The sequence below is a fragment of the Melanostigma gelatinosum genome (genome assembly GCF_949748355.1).
Source record: "Melanostigma gelatinosum genome assembly, chromosome: 1".
Lineage (NCBI taxonomy): Eukaryota > Metazoa > Chordata > Actinopteri > Perciformes > Zoarcidae > Melanostigma > Melanostigma gelatinosum.
Genome location: NC_136634.1, coordinates 29214723 through 29231474, shown reverse-complemented (window position 1 = coordinate 29231474; position 16752 = coordinate 29214723). Strand labels below are relative to the sequence as shown.

The following is a 16752-nucleotide window of genomic DNA, read 5'->3' as shown; positions in this document are numbered from 1 at the left end:
GCGTAGCTCAGTGACGTTAGAGAGGGGTTGTTCGATTTGTTGTTTAGGATTATCCGCAAGGGCGGGCCCTGCGGATCGGAACAATAGAGAGCAATGGCTCGAGGCAGGTAAACCGCCAACATGTGAAGACAGATCGAGCGAACCCAATGAAAAGTTTAGGGCGGAGTTACAGCGTTGATCAGATTTAAATCAACCAACCGATATTTGGCAGGATTTGCGCCGCCCCGTCTGTGATACTCAAACACATGTTTGACAGCTTTATCTCCCGTTCTTTAGTCATTTCAGTTTGAGGGACACAAACAGTTTTTATGTAAGAAAAATTAGCGTTTTTTTCTGTTCTTTGTCACACCCTCTCCTGCACACTGTAGGACTGCTAAACAAAGACACCGGATATCAGAATCAAACATGATATTTTAAGTCAAACAACAAAGGTTTTTTTAGATCCAGCTCACCAAGGTGAACATTCTCAAGAGATGGAAAGCAAAAGGGACAATTAAGCTTTGCACAAAATGTAGTTTTATTTGAATATAACTCATTTACAATACAACATTGGTTTTATAACACCGATGGCATATCATGAAAATAACACTAAAAATTTCATACATTTTGTCCATGATTACTAATGCTCGAGTGAATGGAAACATACAACTTAACGGCAGGTTAGATATGAAATAACTTGCTCAACATATTTTTAATTGCTGGTAAATGATGAGGAGGGTCATGGCCATTGTTTCAGAGAGGCCAACAGGAATACGCCGAGACCAGTTTACAAACACACCCGGGCCCTCGAGGAAAAGTAACCGGCTTCCCTGAAAATATAGATGTATATTAGTAAATCAATGATAATCTGTTACTGCATCAGTGCCATTTAAAAAATATGAGATCTGAAATCAAGGAGCAAAGTGAAGATAACACAGTACTAAATAAAATCACATGAGACTTGATGCAACATATTAATTAACAGAAAAATACATGCACATGAATTCAAACAAATAGGCTTGTAGAGGATTTGTTTGGTCATTTTCGGTCTTCCCTCTGTTGAAATATATCATGTATTATGGATTGGGGTGGAGTTTACACTGGAGTGTATTAATCAATAGCATCTTGGCAAATTATTGAGAAACGGAATTCCTCTGAGTATGAATTGGTTTTGCAAACCAGAAGCGTCCTATCATCCTCCAGTGTGCAACATCTGCCACCACAGTCTCCAGATTCACTCCAACATACAGTCGACTGAAATCACATTGTCTTATTCTGACAAATGGTATGTCACTTTCGATTACTGACCAACTCTGGAGCCACTATTTTTGTAAGCATTATGGGAGGTATGATACCAAAGAGGGAGTGTGAGCTCTCGCAGGTATTTTCTCCCTGGATCAGAGGGATGGTGCCATTTCTGGAGTTGTAAAATATGTCATGCATGCAGTTTAAGACTGAATTTTCCTCATTATTGCACTCTTTCTTACTTTGTAACTCAAATACTGTGCCATACCTATTAACTAATGTACTACTGTTGTTATCATTATTTTGTATTGTATCATTTTCATATTCACCATTTGTCTGTAGTTTGGAAGACTAAGTGTGTTTTTTAATATGCAGCACATTTAAGGATGAATATCCTTGTACTAAAAACTAAAATCTATTTTTGCTTGTGTGTGTGTGTGTATCACCTGGCGTTAGAGGGATTGTAGTTCCTGATGCCTTCAGGACAACCTGCAGATCACAGGACTTAATGTTGCCAGCACTGTTGGCCTGTTCCCTCAGTATGATACAAACTTCATCTTTCCTCAGCAGCCAGTCCATCTGACTGCCCAGGTAGTTCACACCACGGACGCAGAGCTCAGAAATGTCATTGGGAAGAAGTGGGGAAAAGGCCAAGCATTCCTTCTGAACTCTAGAAGAAAAACACAGCATGTCACTCTCTGTATCGCTGCCTACATGCTGTGTACATATTGAGGTGTTTTTCATTGTGAACTGACCTAAAGCCAGTATAACCAAACAGCACGGCTTGCAGGAATCCCCCCATCCCTGTGAGAAAGTTGACTGCACCAGAGCCATCTGCTGATTCACTCCATACCTGTGAGGGGAGACAATCACACATTCACAGGATATCCAGTAAACAGGCATTTACTAGCATTATGTGGCTGTGTGAGTCAGAAGGACACCTGGAACGGCCCCTGGATGTTTTTGTAGCACTTCTCAAGTAAACGTTGAGCTCTCTCAGCCTCGCCCAGTTCCAGCCAGCCGATTGCAAACATACCCTTACAATGGAAAGCAAAAGCATTGGTATAAACATACACTTATTAAGAAAGAAGTATCAGCAACAACAGGCTTTTAAATCCAATACAAGGAGACACTGTAAAACATATAATTATGTGCACTACAGGCAACTAATACAACTAAAAAACCAAACCAATTTACATGACAGCTGTTGATACTAGGTCATTTGCATTTGCGTAATTTGGTTTTACAAAATCTGTGATGAGCTATTAAAATAGTTGTTACAGATTAAAACACCAACAGTCTAAAGTAGACAAAAATGAACTCCACCTCTAGCAGTTATATTTGGTAATAATCAAATCCAATCCAATAAAATGCTGACGGATATGTACTTTGAGTACATTTTGCAGTAAATACTTGTACTTTAAAGCTGCATTTGTGTGTTTTTTTGGATAAACACTGACATCATCACCTTATGAAGTTGATGTGACTAACGTGTTAGCAAACAGTTGCCTTTGTTCACATTCAGCATTTACAGAGCAACATTAGCATATTCACACTCTTTTATCTCCACCTTCACAAATATGGCCTAATTTGAGCTTTAAGTAAGATTATGAATGCAAGACCTTCAATTGTGTATTTTTTACATTGTGGTTTGGCTACTCTTATATATACTTTAGTAAAGGATCTGAACACTTCTTTAAGTGCATTTGGCAATAAATCTCTGATACAGTCACATGCAACATGCTGTGTCTTACCCACGTCATGGCCGGACCATTAGGGTCTGTTACTGGTTCATACGCTTCCAGGTCATTTCTCCTGATCTCTGGGGACATCAGCAGTCCAAGAGGATAGCCCAACATCACCGTGTCTGCCTGTTTCACTGGATGACCTGTGAGAAGTACAAATTATATTCCCACATCGTGGACATGATTATCTTATGAAGGTCAGTGTCCAAAAGAAACAAAAAGTAACCTTTGACGTAGCCATCGAACTCAGGATGGTACTGGGATTCCTCGTCAAAAGGTATTTTGAGGTGTTCGGCCACTTCCTGCCATTCTTTCGGTGCCGGATGTTGTAGGAGGTCGGCCAAATCTACAGCGAACTGGAGACTGATGAATGAGAAACGTTCTGTGTTATTGGTAATCACCAGTTAATATCCACTGCAGGAAAATATTCAAATACCAGTACCTGAATTTGGCCACCGCGTTTGTGTACACAGAGTTGTTGACATCGTAGTAATACTCATCAGGTGGCATGACACCTGAACGGGAAAAAAGGGAAATGCTTCATGCTATTTTAGTTCTACTTTGTTACGTTTTGTGTGATTTGTGTTTTTCCGTGGAAGATGAGAGAGGTCAGATGTCTTTAATTTAACTTCTATTGACTCATTTGCCTGTTAATCATGTAAAGCTGAATGTATTCTGTATAATAATCCTTCTAATCATGTTCTTTTTACCTAAGAGGTGATACTTCTGGTCCTCGAGGTTCCATGATGCTCTAGAAACCCAGTAATCTGCCACACCGTAGATCACCTCTCTGCCCTGGCCCTCTGTGAACATGGACAGATCCTGCAACAAAGAGCTGAGTTGATATCCTCACACAGGCCCGGGTGAGACACTATGATGAGTGGGGATAAAAGAGTATACCTCAGTGAGGTAGAGATAGTGTTGGAAGGCCAGGGTGACATCTCCATTTATGTGAATCTCTTGTTGTCCATAAATGTCCTCTGGACACACCTCCCTCCCTGACACAGCACTCTCCCATGGGAACTTCAGTCCCTGTATTGGTAACATCTTTTCTTTAGAAGACTCAGTCGCAGTTTCATGGTTATTGTTAAAATGTAGAACAAGAGCACGCAGAAAAAGAGTAACAGTATCAGCCCTAAATTATACACAACACTGTTACCACCAGTCTGTTTCCATCCCTCAGCAACTTAACTGACACGAATATGATATCAAACAACAACGCTCTCGTTTACTCTTATCTGCAGATACTCTATTTGTTACAGCTATTAAAGACGCTTGAGGCTAAAGTGTTGCTAGTACAACATTCTAGGTAAAGTTAACTGTAAATGTTGAATTACTGTTGATGTAATGTAGCTCGTTTTGATCTTTTGTAGACTTTATTTTTTAGTTTTACAAGCATAATTATTTTTGTTGTATTTCCAATGGGGACTTAAAGGAAAAGTTTAACATTTGGGTAAAATACACTTTTTTTTGCCGAGATTTAGATCAGAAGATCGATACAACTCTCGTGTGTGTATGCTCATTTAAAGAATAGAGCTAGATGTTCAGCCTAGAATAAAGACCTGAAGCTAGTCTGGCTCTGTTCAAAGGTAACAAAATGCATGCATATACCTATAAAGCTTACTGATTCACATGTTGCATCTTGCCAGGTTAGCTCTTTCCCGCCTTGCTGCTCGTCTTTCGCTAAATGAAGCTGCTAAGCTAAGCTAACCTGTTCCTGGTTCTGCTTCTGGACTAAATTCATTGTTACAACACACATGCTCTAACTTTTGTGGATTGCATCGCATCCTTTTCTGATTTGTTACTACCATTGAGTTTCTCATGTGTTGTCCTAAAGTTTTCAGTTTCACATCTGCTCCCAGTAAAAAAAAAGCTACAAAGACCAAATGTTCTCTTCAACTTTGTTAGGAATGTGTTTAGCTCACTGCATAGCTGTGCACTCATAGTCAGTGAGGGAAGAAGAGCTGTGATGGTGATGGAGTATCCCACTGATGATCATACCTTGAAGCCCTGCTTTTGGGCATTGTCTTTTGCCCCATCCATAGTCCCCACCCGGTACTCCAGCACAGATCGGGCTAGCTTTGGATAGAAGAGGGCTATGGCAGGATACATCCAAATGTCCTGTCACAGGAAGGTGGGATCATTGTGTGATACATCATACAACCCAAACCAACAACATCCAAACAACATAGCTAGCCATCAACGGACACCATGCCTTACCTGGTCCCAGAAAATGTGTCCCCAGTAGTCCTGACCATCCCCACCATTAGACAGTCCGCCTGGACTGACTCCACCAAAGGAGCTGGAGGTGTCATGTATGGAGGGGAAGGTGCTAAGGAGGTAAAACATGCAGCCTATCAGAGCCTTGCAGAGGCCCTCTGACCCTGCCACCTCCACCTTGCTCTGCAGCCACAGTTCTTTCCAGGCCTTCTCGTGAGACGGACGCAGGTCACCAGAGGCTATCAGATTCAGGCCCTCGTCATAATTGGCCTCAGCTGTGTCTAAACTGTTGGCCACAACCAGGATGAAGGCCCAGCGAGCCTGGCTCTGTCCTGGAAGCAGTGTCAGGGTGGGGGGTTTGGGGGTCCAGATAAGGTGCACTGACGGACAGGAACCTCCTGGGAACTCAGCAGTGGTCACCTTTCCTTGGACGTGACTGAGGGAGAGTGGGATGTAGACTGTGTGAGGCATCATATTCATACTGCAGTTCAAAATGCGCATTTTACAGATGTTTTTGTGAAGCGTACCTTCCTCCTTTGTAATCAGGACAAGACTCGAAAACAATGTCTTTGCTTTGAGGTGTGAATGAGCTGACCAGATTCACAGTGATTGTCTCCTCTGAGGTCACCTGACGCACCATCAGAATCTCCATCACCATCAGGTTAGGGTAGTATCGGTGTGAATACAGAGACTGTGAGACCGTTACACTTGCTGAGCTCAGGCTGTGGGTGAAAATACCTGAAAATACCATTAGTCGTCATAATTCTTCACAACACAGATTCCTGCAATCAGACGGTCAAATACTGCAGAGACTACCTGTGCGGGTGTCCAGGCTGCAGGTGTGCTGGGCTGGTGCGTCCATCTCAACCTTCACAGCAAGAGGACAGGGGACATCCGCACGGTGACAACGTCCACCCTCCCCGTTATACACCCCCCCCATGTGCATGGTATTGTTGTACACCCTCCATCCCAGCAGCCCATTGGCTAGTGGAGGGAGGAAGCGGCGGTCAGTGGGTAGAGCGTCAGTGGTGAAGATGTAAGGGTCTTCATCATAGGACATGGTGGTGTTCAGTTGGAAATCTGGTTTCCCCAATGCAGTCAGGGTTCGTTGAGAGGGTCCCAGCTCTTCAACAGTGAATAATTATTTCACATAATACAAGTTAGCGTGGTCTGACAACATCTATATTTTGAAATCAGTTCTCAATGGGAATAACACACTGCCTCATTGAGATTATTATGGTTATGTGCTGTATTTATGCAAGCTTACGAAACTAAAATATCTCAGTTTGCATGGGTATGAGGCACGAGATCACTGCTGGAAACGTTTACTGTGGAACCAAACACACACTCTTCACAGGTTCCTGCCTGCACAGGCTATTTGTGGAATGTGTACTTTGACACTTTTGTGTCACAAGACATGTGCCATCCAAAGACATCATGAAGCAATGATGTGAACAGAAAGTTTAAAAAGGAGCCACTCATCCAACAAAACAAAAACAGACTCAAATTCCTCAGTAATTAAGCATTGAAGTAGTAATTACATTGAAGGCAAATAAATAAACATACAATGTCAGAGCTTAAGCTAAACCACTCCTGAAAGTTAATCAAAGGTGTTGCATTCAACAGCCTGCATAAATAATACCCAGCATACATCCTTTCAACATACATTAAACGGGAAGAAACATCTGTTTCTGCAACAAAGAGGAATGCTGAAAAAGCTAATTGAAGATAAAACCTGCAGAAGGTCCCAAAGCGCTCGTCCTTAACTATTTAACCAACAAAAAACAAAGAGCTCATGTGTTGTAGTTCCTTTTGGAGTCCATGTGAAAGCAAAGGACTCAAATGTTGTTGATAAAGTGGGTTGAAGTTAGTAATGTCGTGCTGAGGACTGGAGGAGGCCATGCAGCCTTCTGTGCTGCAGAGAAAACCTGGACATGATTATGGGTCTGCTGGAAAACATGGCATGGATTTAATGTCGAGGATAAAGCAGAGTATGTGTAAACCCAGCAGTGCAGTTTTCACTGGATCAATATAGATCACCACTCGATTTTAACATGCTCATTAGATTTTCAGTGAATGTCAAGAACACAAGTATTTATGTTGTCAACTCCCAGCTTGAAGAAAAAGGTCTTAACGACATAAAGATACACTTTAGTTACAGTTGGTCAGTCTTGTTACAGGCTGTAACTACTGCCACATGTGCGCACATATTCACAATTAAAGCATCAGGACCACTTGGCTGAGACTGTGAAAATACTCTGAAGGTCACCGTTACAGTGTTTACATTTCCATCCCATCTCTTCTAAGAAGTATCACGTCACTCTCTCCAAACTAAATCATGCCATCTCCCCTCTGCTCACCAGTCGCTCTAAACTCCCTTCTTACCTTTTTGCTGTTCGCTCTTTTATTTTACATCTCACTCAACCAATTTACACGATCATTTGCCAACCAAGAAATGCAACATCCTCTGTTTGCAGATGTAATTTCTCTCTTTACCCTCATTTCTCTACTGTAAAGGCAAAAATTGTTCAGGAAATGATTATTGTTATTTGTAATGGGATAAAAGCCACGGTACAGCCTATTAAGAGACGTGGGCCCCTGGTAAACCTGCTAGAAGGCCGCGATTGAGGGTCTCTCTGATGAACACCACCCAGTATTCCTGTACCCAGTACTCACTTCCGGTCCCAGGTGGACGTTTGAGCGCTCTACCAATTTTACACATAAAAGCCAGTTTGTCAGTCAATTTGTGACAGAAAAGGATACAAAATATGAATGTGGTTTGAAAGATTAGTGCATCGAACAGACAAGAAAGGTTTAATAAAAGACTTGGTTGCATTGTGGGAATTGTAGGACCTGGCATTTGTAAGGCTTAGCACATACCGTTTCACCTTATGAGCCTTTCTCTTGATCCAACAAGATGTTCTGCCTCACTCGCAGCTCAGCTGTAGCATTTCACGAGTTTCACCACTTGGTTGCGCTGAGGAGCTGTTTGTGTAACATCTGGCAACATGCCGGGGGTCAGAGCCACAAACCCTGGGAAAAGAAGTGCTTTGTCCATATAAGGCTGCAATCCATCCGCTTCCCTTCCTCTGTCTTTCTCAGACCTGAGGGATATTTACAGAGAGAGCCTCGGCCAGCCTGCCCTTCCTTATTAGGAGCGCAGCTTGTTGTCAGTACTTGTACCCTGCAGGACAGTGGTCCATCGCTCTGCTCTCAGATGAGACAAACAGATGGATGACTGGTGTTAACTACACTTTAGTCCAAACGGACAAGAGCTCAAAACACAACGGGAGTCTCACAGATTTTTACCCAGACGTCTACTGAGCACTCATCCAGCATTTCTATCATGTCAGTGAAGCAAGTGATGAACTGTCCACCTGGGAGCATCAGTAGATGAATGGACCAGTCCAAACATACTGTAAATACATCTGTGTTGCCCTGTTTCCTCTGCTATGCTCACTGTGTTGCAGCTGTTCTGTTCCTCTTCTTTTTTTTTCTCCCCAGTGATGAACATCTGGCTACCAGAACAACTGTAGGCAGGGACGATACAATGTGGGTGAAGCGGGAAAATCTGACGACTCCATCGGTCACAACACATTAATAATACGATGGGAATTAAAGTGGGATTGAGTGTTGTGGAGGGAAACACTGTTCAGGATACATCCTTGTCAAAGAGTAAAGTAACATTGAATGTCTGTGAACAAAGCAGTAGAGGTGAATCTGACATTCACGTGTACACAATAACTAGGAAGTTGCTACAAACACACTTGTTTTTATTAGGGTGCAGACATCCATTCAATATATTAGAAAACCAACATGTGAAGAAAAGCTACATGGAATTTGACTTCAAAGGGGTATTATTCAAGACGAATATTTATACACATAATATACATCACCACGCTCCACTGCAAGAGAGAAATTGACAATGAAAAACTATGAAAATAATATCTTTATCGATGGTAATATTTAAAACCATCCATAGCATAATAGGCTTTGAGCTGTGGGTAACTTCTCCCTCCACTCACAAGCAAGAGGGTGCTGCTCTGAAACAGGTCCGTCTGTCTGGAGGACGGGCGAAGCGTCGCACATCTTTTATTGCTTTGCAGAGAGTAAAGTGCTGTGGTCGACTGACCTGCTTCTGCGGCCATTTTTTATTTATTTTTTTTAAGAGCATGAAGTGTGTTTGTGGTCACAAAAATAACAATGTATGTGAGGAAGTGCATAGGTGGAGAGGTAGGTGGGTTCAAACACTGGCATGTGGAGACCAAACAACCCAACAGAGTTCTGTGGACTGTCCCCGTCATCAGGACGATGTTGAATGTAGAGACAGAGCCTGAAACGTGAAAGAACTACAACAAAACCTTTACTGCTTGACAACACCTTCGATTTGAACTGCGAGTATTCCCTTTGGCTGCACCTTGTGGCCGTTTATTTCCATCCATACAAAACATACACACATTCACTTCCTGCCACCCTTTAACCCCCTCTGTCACCAGGGTTACGCCCCTTTCCTTAAAGAGGCCCCGTGAATCCGGTCGTTCCCTACAATGTCATGTATTTTTCGCCATGACTCGGCGAGCTACGCACACAGTTACGAACACAAAGCTAAAAGCTAACACATCAGAAAGCACGAAGATTCAACACAGATTCCAGAGATATCTTCAGAATGTCTCTCCGTGAAACCATTACAGAGCTATCAGCCAACAAGCACCAGCACCATAAACCGCTTTATCAATAATAATCATAAATGCACCATACCGTGAGCTGATTTCGTGAAGAGAACAGATAAATTCCTGGTTATTTCTATTCAAATATGTGTTAGACGTATATCCTGTTTGTCATTGAACTGTTTCCTTGAAGAAAGGGGGGTCAATCTAGTTTAGGGGAGCTGGGGGTGGGGATTTTACTTTCGGTGTATTGGATTTTACGCTTTGCGAGGGACGGCGCGGTTTTGATTTTGACTGGCTAACGATTCTGTCAATCAATACAACGTTGTCCCAGCTCAATTCTATGGACTGATGCATCGAAGGAGGGTTCATTCACTGAAATCGACCAATGCTGAGGTAGGTCTCCACAGACACAGAGAAACTGCAGTCAGACGAGACAACTCCATAGATTACAGACACAAACGGGGCTCAGAGAGGATTATGGCTCTCAAAATGAAGCCACACTGCTGTATTTGGATAGATTGAACACTATTAGTGATAAAACAAGTGGAATATATAGTTATATAGGATATAAAATTACAATGGAACAGCTGGTTCCAAAATGACAATTTCGTGAACTCGCCTGACCTCTCTGCAAATTCTGACTTTGATAAAGTGAAGCAGGACAAAATTAGAGAGGTTTTAGTACAGAGAGACTGTTCATATACTGTGCTATGATTTGGAAGAGGTTTGAACTTTCAGCTGCATTATTCAAAAGACATAATCATGCTTTCATGCTTTTTTTTCAGGCGAACCTGAAACTTTTCAATTTGAGCTGTGTGCCATCTTCATTTACTCTTAACCAGTAACATATACAAAAAAACAAAACTGCAATCTTCAAAGGATAATCCCTGAGAATATTTCACATCCGATTTTCTGATCAATTTAAATTAGTATGTGCTTGTAATTGTACATTTTGGCTGACGTAAATTTGTATCACAACCTCTCGAAATATGATTTCGTCAGAGTACGATTTCATTGAAAGACGATCAATGTTGAAATATTGCCCCTAATGTGTGCTAGTTGTTTATTAATTACTGCATGGTCTAGTCCTTGGATTCATTTGTGATCTGTCCCCATACCTCACTGCTGAAACTACTGGAACCTCAAGGTATTGTCCTTTTTTGGTTTGAGAGAAAAAGGTTCATGTTAAACTTTAGCTGCACCATATTTACAGCACCCATCCCCTACACCTTTACTCCCGTGTATTTCACTTCTTGTTTTAACTGTATGCACTCCGTTGGGAGTGTGAATGCGGGTGTGCTCAGAGTGTCAGGTTGGCAAACCTTTTCATTTTTTACGTTTCCAGTTTTCGTAGTACCCTGATTGACCTGAAGATATTTTTTGCTGCCATGGAGTTTGTTAAAATGCTTATTCACAACCGTTGCCGTGATTGTATTCAGTGGTTTTCGGGTTTTCAGTAGTCCGAGCATGCTATTGATTGGAGGTAGAGAGAGCCATACTGAGACATACTTGCCATCTTCGAGGCTTAACAGAACATCATCTTGGTATGTGAGCCATGCTCTGGTCCTGTCTCACATTGCCAGCAGCTCAGAGTTGGACTCAACAGGTAACTATCAGTCTGAAATTGAGATAAATGGCCCGCAAATCTGGAGGTAGATCCAGAGATCATTAGTGCAGGGTTAAAAGAAGGTACCATCCCAAAACAACAAAATGCAACAACATCGAAAGATTTTGGAGTTTGTAAAATCAGCCGCTATATAATGGAATGTATTCTGTCTTCCAGACAGCGACTGTCTTAATCATAGTAACAAAATAGGAGTGGGAGGGACGTTAGCGTTCAAATCAACGTAGCTGGATGGTCAGACCGGCGGCCATTTGAATGTGTTCCTTTCATAGACTGAATAAGAAGTGGAGGCAGTCATCGGGATGCCACTCATTGGTTTGTGGACTACCGTTTTAAAGTGCAGTTGTTGCCAAGTTGTTTCTTTCTCAACAAAAGAACAGATGTCACCATATTTAGAATGTGGAGGAGTGACATAGAGACGCAGGCAGCGACCCTTTATGGTCTGTTTGACTCTAAATGGACCATAATGTACGAAGTGAACATCATGCTGTATTGAAGACTACTTTAAACTAGAGATTGAGACCATAAACTCATGTTTACAATGTTTACTGAGGTAATAAATCAAGAGAGAAGTAGAGTAATTTTCTCATCGACTTCTATACAATTCTTTTAGCAAACAGAGGAGTCGCCACCTGCTGGTCTGTAGAGAGAATGCACGTTTTAAGAAACTGCTGCATCAGCTTCACTCGCAGAACCGGTGATTGCCGCCTGGTCCGTTGCCATTCAGCCCGCTTTAGCAAGCTAACTTCTGTATAAACTCAACTGACTTACGGAAAATCACAGACTCACTTAGGTGAGGATTTGCAATAACGACTAAAATGAGCAGTGGAGTAGTAACATTAGCATCGAGAGTCAGAGTAAATAAGTAAAATTGAATAACTTAATACTTCCTGCGTAAGCTCTCTTCCCAGCAAGCTGCGACACTTTACGTCCCCTCTGATGTGGTTGTCGCCATAACAACAAACAACATCTGACCTTTTCTTTTGTAGTCAAATGACCTCGGAACAGTTCACAAGACAATGAATTGAAACAGGTTCCTCAAAAGACATTTGTATCATCGAGCTCTGTTTCATCACCGTCTGAAAGTTAAAAGGCTATAAAACTAACTTCATAACTTGATCTAGTTCAGCTGGGCCTTCCAGGCTATCAAAGTCCTGTCTCTCTTCCTTCAGCTGACATCCACCCTGCATCGTTTGCTTTTGCACCTTCAACACTTTCGCAGCACACATGCCACACATCCATGCATTGGTTTCATGCTTTCATGGCTAACATTGCTGATTTCCACACCGTGTGGTGTGTAATGTAATACATTACAGACAGATGGCTGATCCAAATCTGCCTGCAGGAGTTCACAGCTCACATGCTCGACTTAAGTTTTAAACTAAAGCGAAAGCCTTTTTTTCGACTTCATCTAATTGATACCATAAATGAAAGGTAATTGGCTTTTACATGCATTTACTCTCCACTGCAGCTCTGCTCACCAGACTTGGGAGGTCACCCTGGAGAGAAATAGAAGGTCTATGTTCATCCTTTAGTCCTACCCAGATTGATCATCTTGTCGATAGTGCTACAAGCTCACTGAGAAGGACACTAGACTCTATTGCTCCTTTAAAAAAGAAGTTAGTCAAACAAAGGAGGTTCGCTCCATGTTATAACCCTGAAACCCGCAAATAAAAGCAAACATCGCGAAAACTTGAAAGAACATGGCATTCCACTAACTTGGAAGAATCTCGGCTAGTCTGGCGAGACAGTCTTAAAACGTATAAGAAGGCCCTCCGTAATGCCAGAGCAGCTTATTACTCATTGTTAATAGAGAAACATAAGAACAACCCCAGGTTCCTCTTCAGCACTGTAGCAGGCTGACAGGGAGTCACAGCTCTGTTGTGCCGAGTATCCCTATAGACCTCAGTAGCAATGACTTCATGAACTTCTTTAATGATAAGATTATAATTATTAGAGAGAACATTAATAATCCCCTGCCCTCGACAAGTACCGATCTTTCCACAAATAGAGTAACCTTAGCTCTGGTAAAAATAATTAATGACCTTTTAATCATCATTTAACCTCACCTCATTTAAATCAAGATTGAAGACTTTTCAGTTTGCTGCTGCCTTTAATTGAACCACATTCAATTAATATATTAATCAATTTCCTGCATTTCTGCATTTTACTACTGTATTTTATTTCTTACACTGTTCTTAATTGCTGTTAAATCTCCTTTTCTTTTGCCTTATGTTTTGATGCTTTTAATGGTTTTAAAAAGGACTGCACAATATATCGCCATTTCCTCCGGGACCGAGTTCGTGCAAGGCGTACACTATAAAACGCAGATCGGCAGAGATCTTTTCCAGACGTGGTTTGTGTGTTAGTAATTGCAGAATTGCGGCAGTGTATGGTTGATTGCGTGCAGCGCAATGTCTCAAGGAGACATCGATTCATATTTAGAAAGTGCACAATATGTCGGCATTTCCTCCGGGACCGAGTTCGTGCAAGGCGTACACTATAAAACGCAGATCGGCAGAGATCTTTTCCAGACGTGGTTTGTGTGCGAGTAATTGCAGAATTGCGGCAGTGTATGGTTGATTGCGTGCAGCGCAATGTCTCAGGGAGACATCGATTCAAAAAAGCGAGTGTCTCTCCACTCCGGTTCTGCCCTTTACGCACCGGTCACATGACAGCGCATCCACTCCCAACGCCCTCACCGACAAAACCCGGGCCGGTCCTCTGCCCGAGCACAACAGTGCGCACCGCACAATAACCTCGAGCCAACATCCACAGTAAACCAACACCTGATACGCGTACCTGTTTATCTGTAAGTGGGAGCACGTGCGGCTCTAACAGTTAACCCCTTCGGGAAACGAGGGGGGTGAAGCCCTAAACATTGTTCAGTAAACAAAGAATCATTTCAAAGTGGAGTACCGTGGCCTGATTGTCCTGCTGAATCTCTAAGGAAAGAAATGTGGCGCTGCACCACTGTTTGTGCATTATGTACAGTTTTTCTTTACTTTCTATGCTGGAATACCTGGCGTCAAACCTGCTGTCTTTAAGTATGAAACATATAAACAGAAGCACATTAGGCCTACTAAATAAAAAGGAAAATGACTGAGGGATAATCTTCAAGACAGGGGTCTAGATTGAGTAAAAAAGCAGGAGCAACTTTCAGGCCCTGTCATTTCAGATGATATAATGTTTAATTAAAGCATAAATAACACACAGTAAAGCCCAAGTTTAGTTCCCAGCTTTGCACAATTGGAGGTCCAGCCTACAGAGTAAATGTATCGTTTAAAATAAATGGTTTCTATCGTTTCCATGTTTTATTTTTGCAAACTAATTCCTTGATAATACACATAAAATAAAAAAGATGTAGTGCAATCATGCAGCATCACTAAAACTAAAAGCACAAAATATATTATAATTTATCTGTTGCCTACAGCCAGAGGCCTTTGTTTCACATCATCCTTCATCTCTTTCTCGTCCCTCATTTCCTGTCAGCTCTCCACTGTACCCTCTAATAAAGCAACAAAAATACAATTGAAACAAATCCTGATCTGACCTGCAGGAGACCCACGGACTGAAAACCTGAATGTGTGCTGAACGTGCTGCATGGAGTCTGATGGCTGTAATGCAGAATAAGACTTCATGCGAAACAAGCCTTAGACGACATCATGTGTTGTTGGAGTTAAAGTAATAACTACATAGTTTACATATGTAGTCATTTGACTTCACCACATGGCTGCTACCTAAATGTGATGGACACCATTCTAAAAGAATCAATCTTCACGATGTTCCACTTCACATCATGTCTAATTGAACCACATGTGGGAAGTTTTGTTGTACTTGTTGGCTACATAAGATAATCATCTCGTCTGTATCTAAAGGTGGTACCAACAAGGCAGAGAGGGAAACACTTGAATCCTTTACCGCCATTGTGCTCAGCTTTACAGGGAGCTCGTCAGAAGTGAAACGATCTAAAACGACGCTTAAAAAATAAAATTTAAACCAATCGTGTTCCGCCCATACAGGTCAAATCAAACTCATCTTTTGACACTCACCGTCCAACCATGCAGCCTTCCTCCTCGGCTTCCCTGCTGTACTTGTGTCTGGCGGCTGGCGGTCCCAGGGCATCAGATGTGCCGAAGAACACTGCAGAGGAATACACTGCTATTCCAGATCTCCCTGCTCTGACGACTTCATATCCTGGACTGGCTGCCGTTGAAGACGGGGGAGATGAGGAAATCTGGACGCTGTGAATTCCCTCAAAAGCATCCATGTCTCTCTCAGGCTCCTCGGGAACTTGTAGACGTCTCCACTGAGGTTACAATCAGTTTGTCAAATGCTTTTAGTGGTGTTTAGTGATCCTGATATACCTGCGGGTGCCAAGCACAGACAATTCAGAAGAGAAAGAGTTTCATCCTGGAATTTGGAATCGCACGAAAACTAAAAAAGTTTCACTCAATAAACCTCACAGTCAAAGTCGTTCAGTAGCCAGTGGACGAGTCAAGACCTCTGCAGTGTTTGAATAACTTACACACGTGCCAGAGGAGCTCAGGCTCTTTTATTTGCCGGTTCTCATGCTCAAGGAATGTGTTTCTTTGTGAGATATCCAGTGTAAACATTACTTCAACTTAAGTTAGGACAGTATCATACACGAGAAGCTGCGAGAAACTTAATCCAGGATGATTTAAGGACAGCAAAAATGCACAGAACATACTCACCAAAGTGTTCAAAATTGATCTCTAGTCGTTGCAGGAGCATCACAAATCTGTCAAAACAGCTGAAATCGTGCTTTAATAATCTCAAGATTGAACTCTGTCCGCACTTCTCTCTGCTTTTTGGTCTCCTGGTTAGACAGGAAGGGTTAATCACTAACACCCTCTGGCCAGTTAGAGTACAGCTGTACACATTTCTTCCAGCAGAGAGAGAGGGGGGGGGGGGGGACGACACACAGTCTCACCTGATCAAGAGGTTTCCATGAGGAAAAACCGAATGACACAAAATGAATCAATGTTCCCTGTATAGGTGTGAACTGAAATCAAGAAATGAGAATACGTTCAAACAGGTTGTGTGTTCACCAAAAGCCAGAGATAGTTAACTGGGTGTTCCACCTTGAGTAAACTGCTTTCATAGAGTTATATTTCAAAAATGTCAACACAACTACTCAGCACTCGTGCCTTTCAGCAACCAATTTGTGGCAGTGTGGGCGCTCTGCTGTCCTCAGATTTGTTCAGATTAACAGGACCTGGCCTCACAATGCAGCTTTGTTGCTGAA

General features: G+C 42.2%; 1 protein-coding gene across 4 annotated transcripts; it reads right to left on the bottom strand.

Moving 5' to 3' along the window:
• Positions 1 to 493: 493 nt before the first annotated feature.
• LOC306780422 (protein-glucosylgalactosylhydroxylysine glucosidase-like) lies at positions 494 to 10053 on the bottom strand. Of its 4 annotated transcripts, XM_079272799.1 has the most exons (15): positions 9948 to 10030; positions 8070 to 8222; positions 6006 to 6314; positions 5717 to 5927; positions 5190 to 5625; positions 4971 to 5090; positions 3870 to 4001; positions 3680 to 3791; positions 3412 to 3484; positions 3196 to 3332; positions 2979 to 3112; positions 2166 to 2261; positions 1980 to 2077; positions 1671 to 1894; positions 494 to 809 (listed from the first exon to the last, which is right to left on the bottom strand). In XM_079272799.1, the coding sequence occupies exons 3-15, from the start codon at positions 6247 to 6249 to the stop codon at positions 733 to 735; spliced, it is 2094 nt and encodes a 697-aa protein (XP_079128925.1). In that variant the 5' UTR covers positions 6250 to 6314; positions 8070 to 8222; positions 9948 to 10030; the 3' UTR covers positions 494 to 732. The 4 variants fall into 4 exon arrangements, with proteins under 4 accessions (XP_079128925.1, XP_079128922.1, XP_079128924.1 ...); XM_079272796.1 differs by lacking the exon at positions 8070 to 8222 and having other exon boundaries at positions 9948 to 10053; XM_079272798.1 differs by lacking the exon at positions 9948 to 10030 and having other exon boundaries at positions 8070 to 9903.
• Between the last annotated feature and the right edge of the window lie 6699 nt (positions 10054 to 16752).

What these genes read in the sequence shown, in the direction of transcription:
- LOC306780422 (XM_079272796.1), bottom strand. Translation starts at nt 6,249, where the DNA reads ATGTCCTATGATGAAGACCCTTACATCTTCACCACTGACGCTCTACCC. An exon ending in CCTGATTACAAAGGAGGAAG is followed by an intron (nt 5,626 to 5,716) that starts GTACGCTTCACA and finishes ACTCTCCCTCAG; the next exon opens with TCACGTCCAAGGAAAGGTGA. An exon ending in TACAATCCCTCTAACGCCAG is followed by an intron (nt 810 to 1,670) that starts GTGATACACACA and finishes CTATATTTTCAG; the next exon opens with GGAAGCCGGTTACTTTTCCT.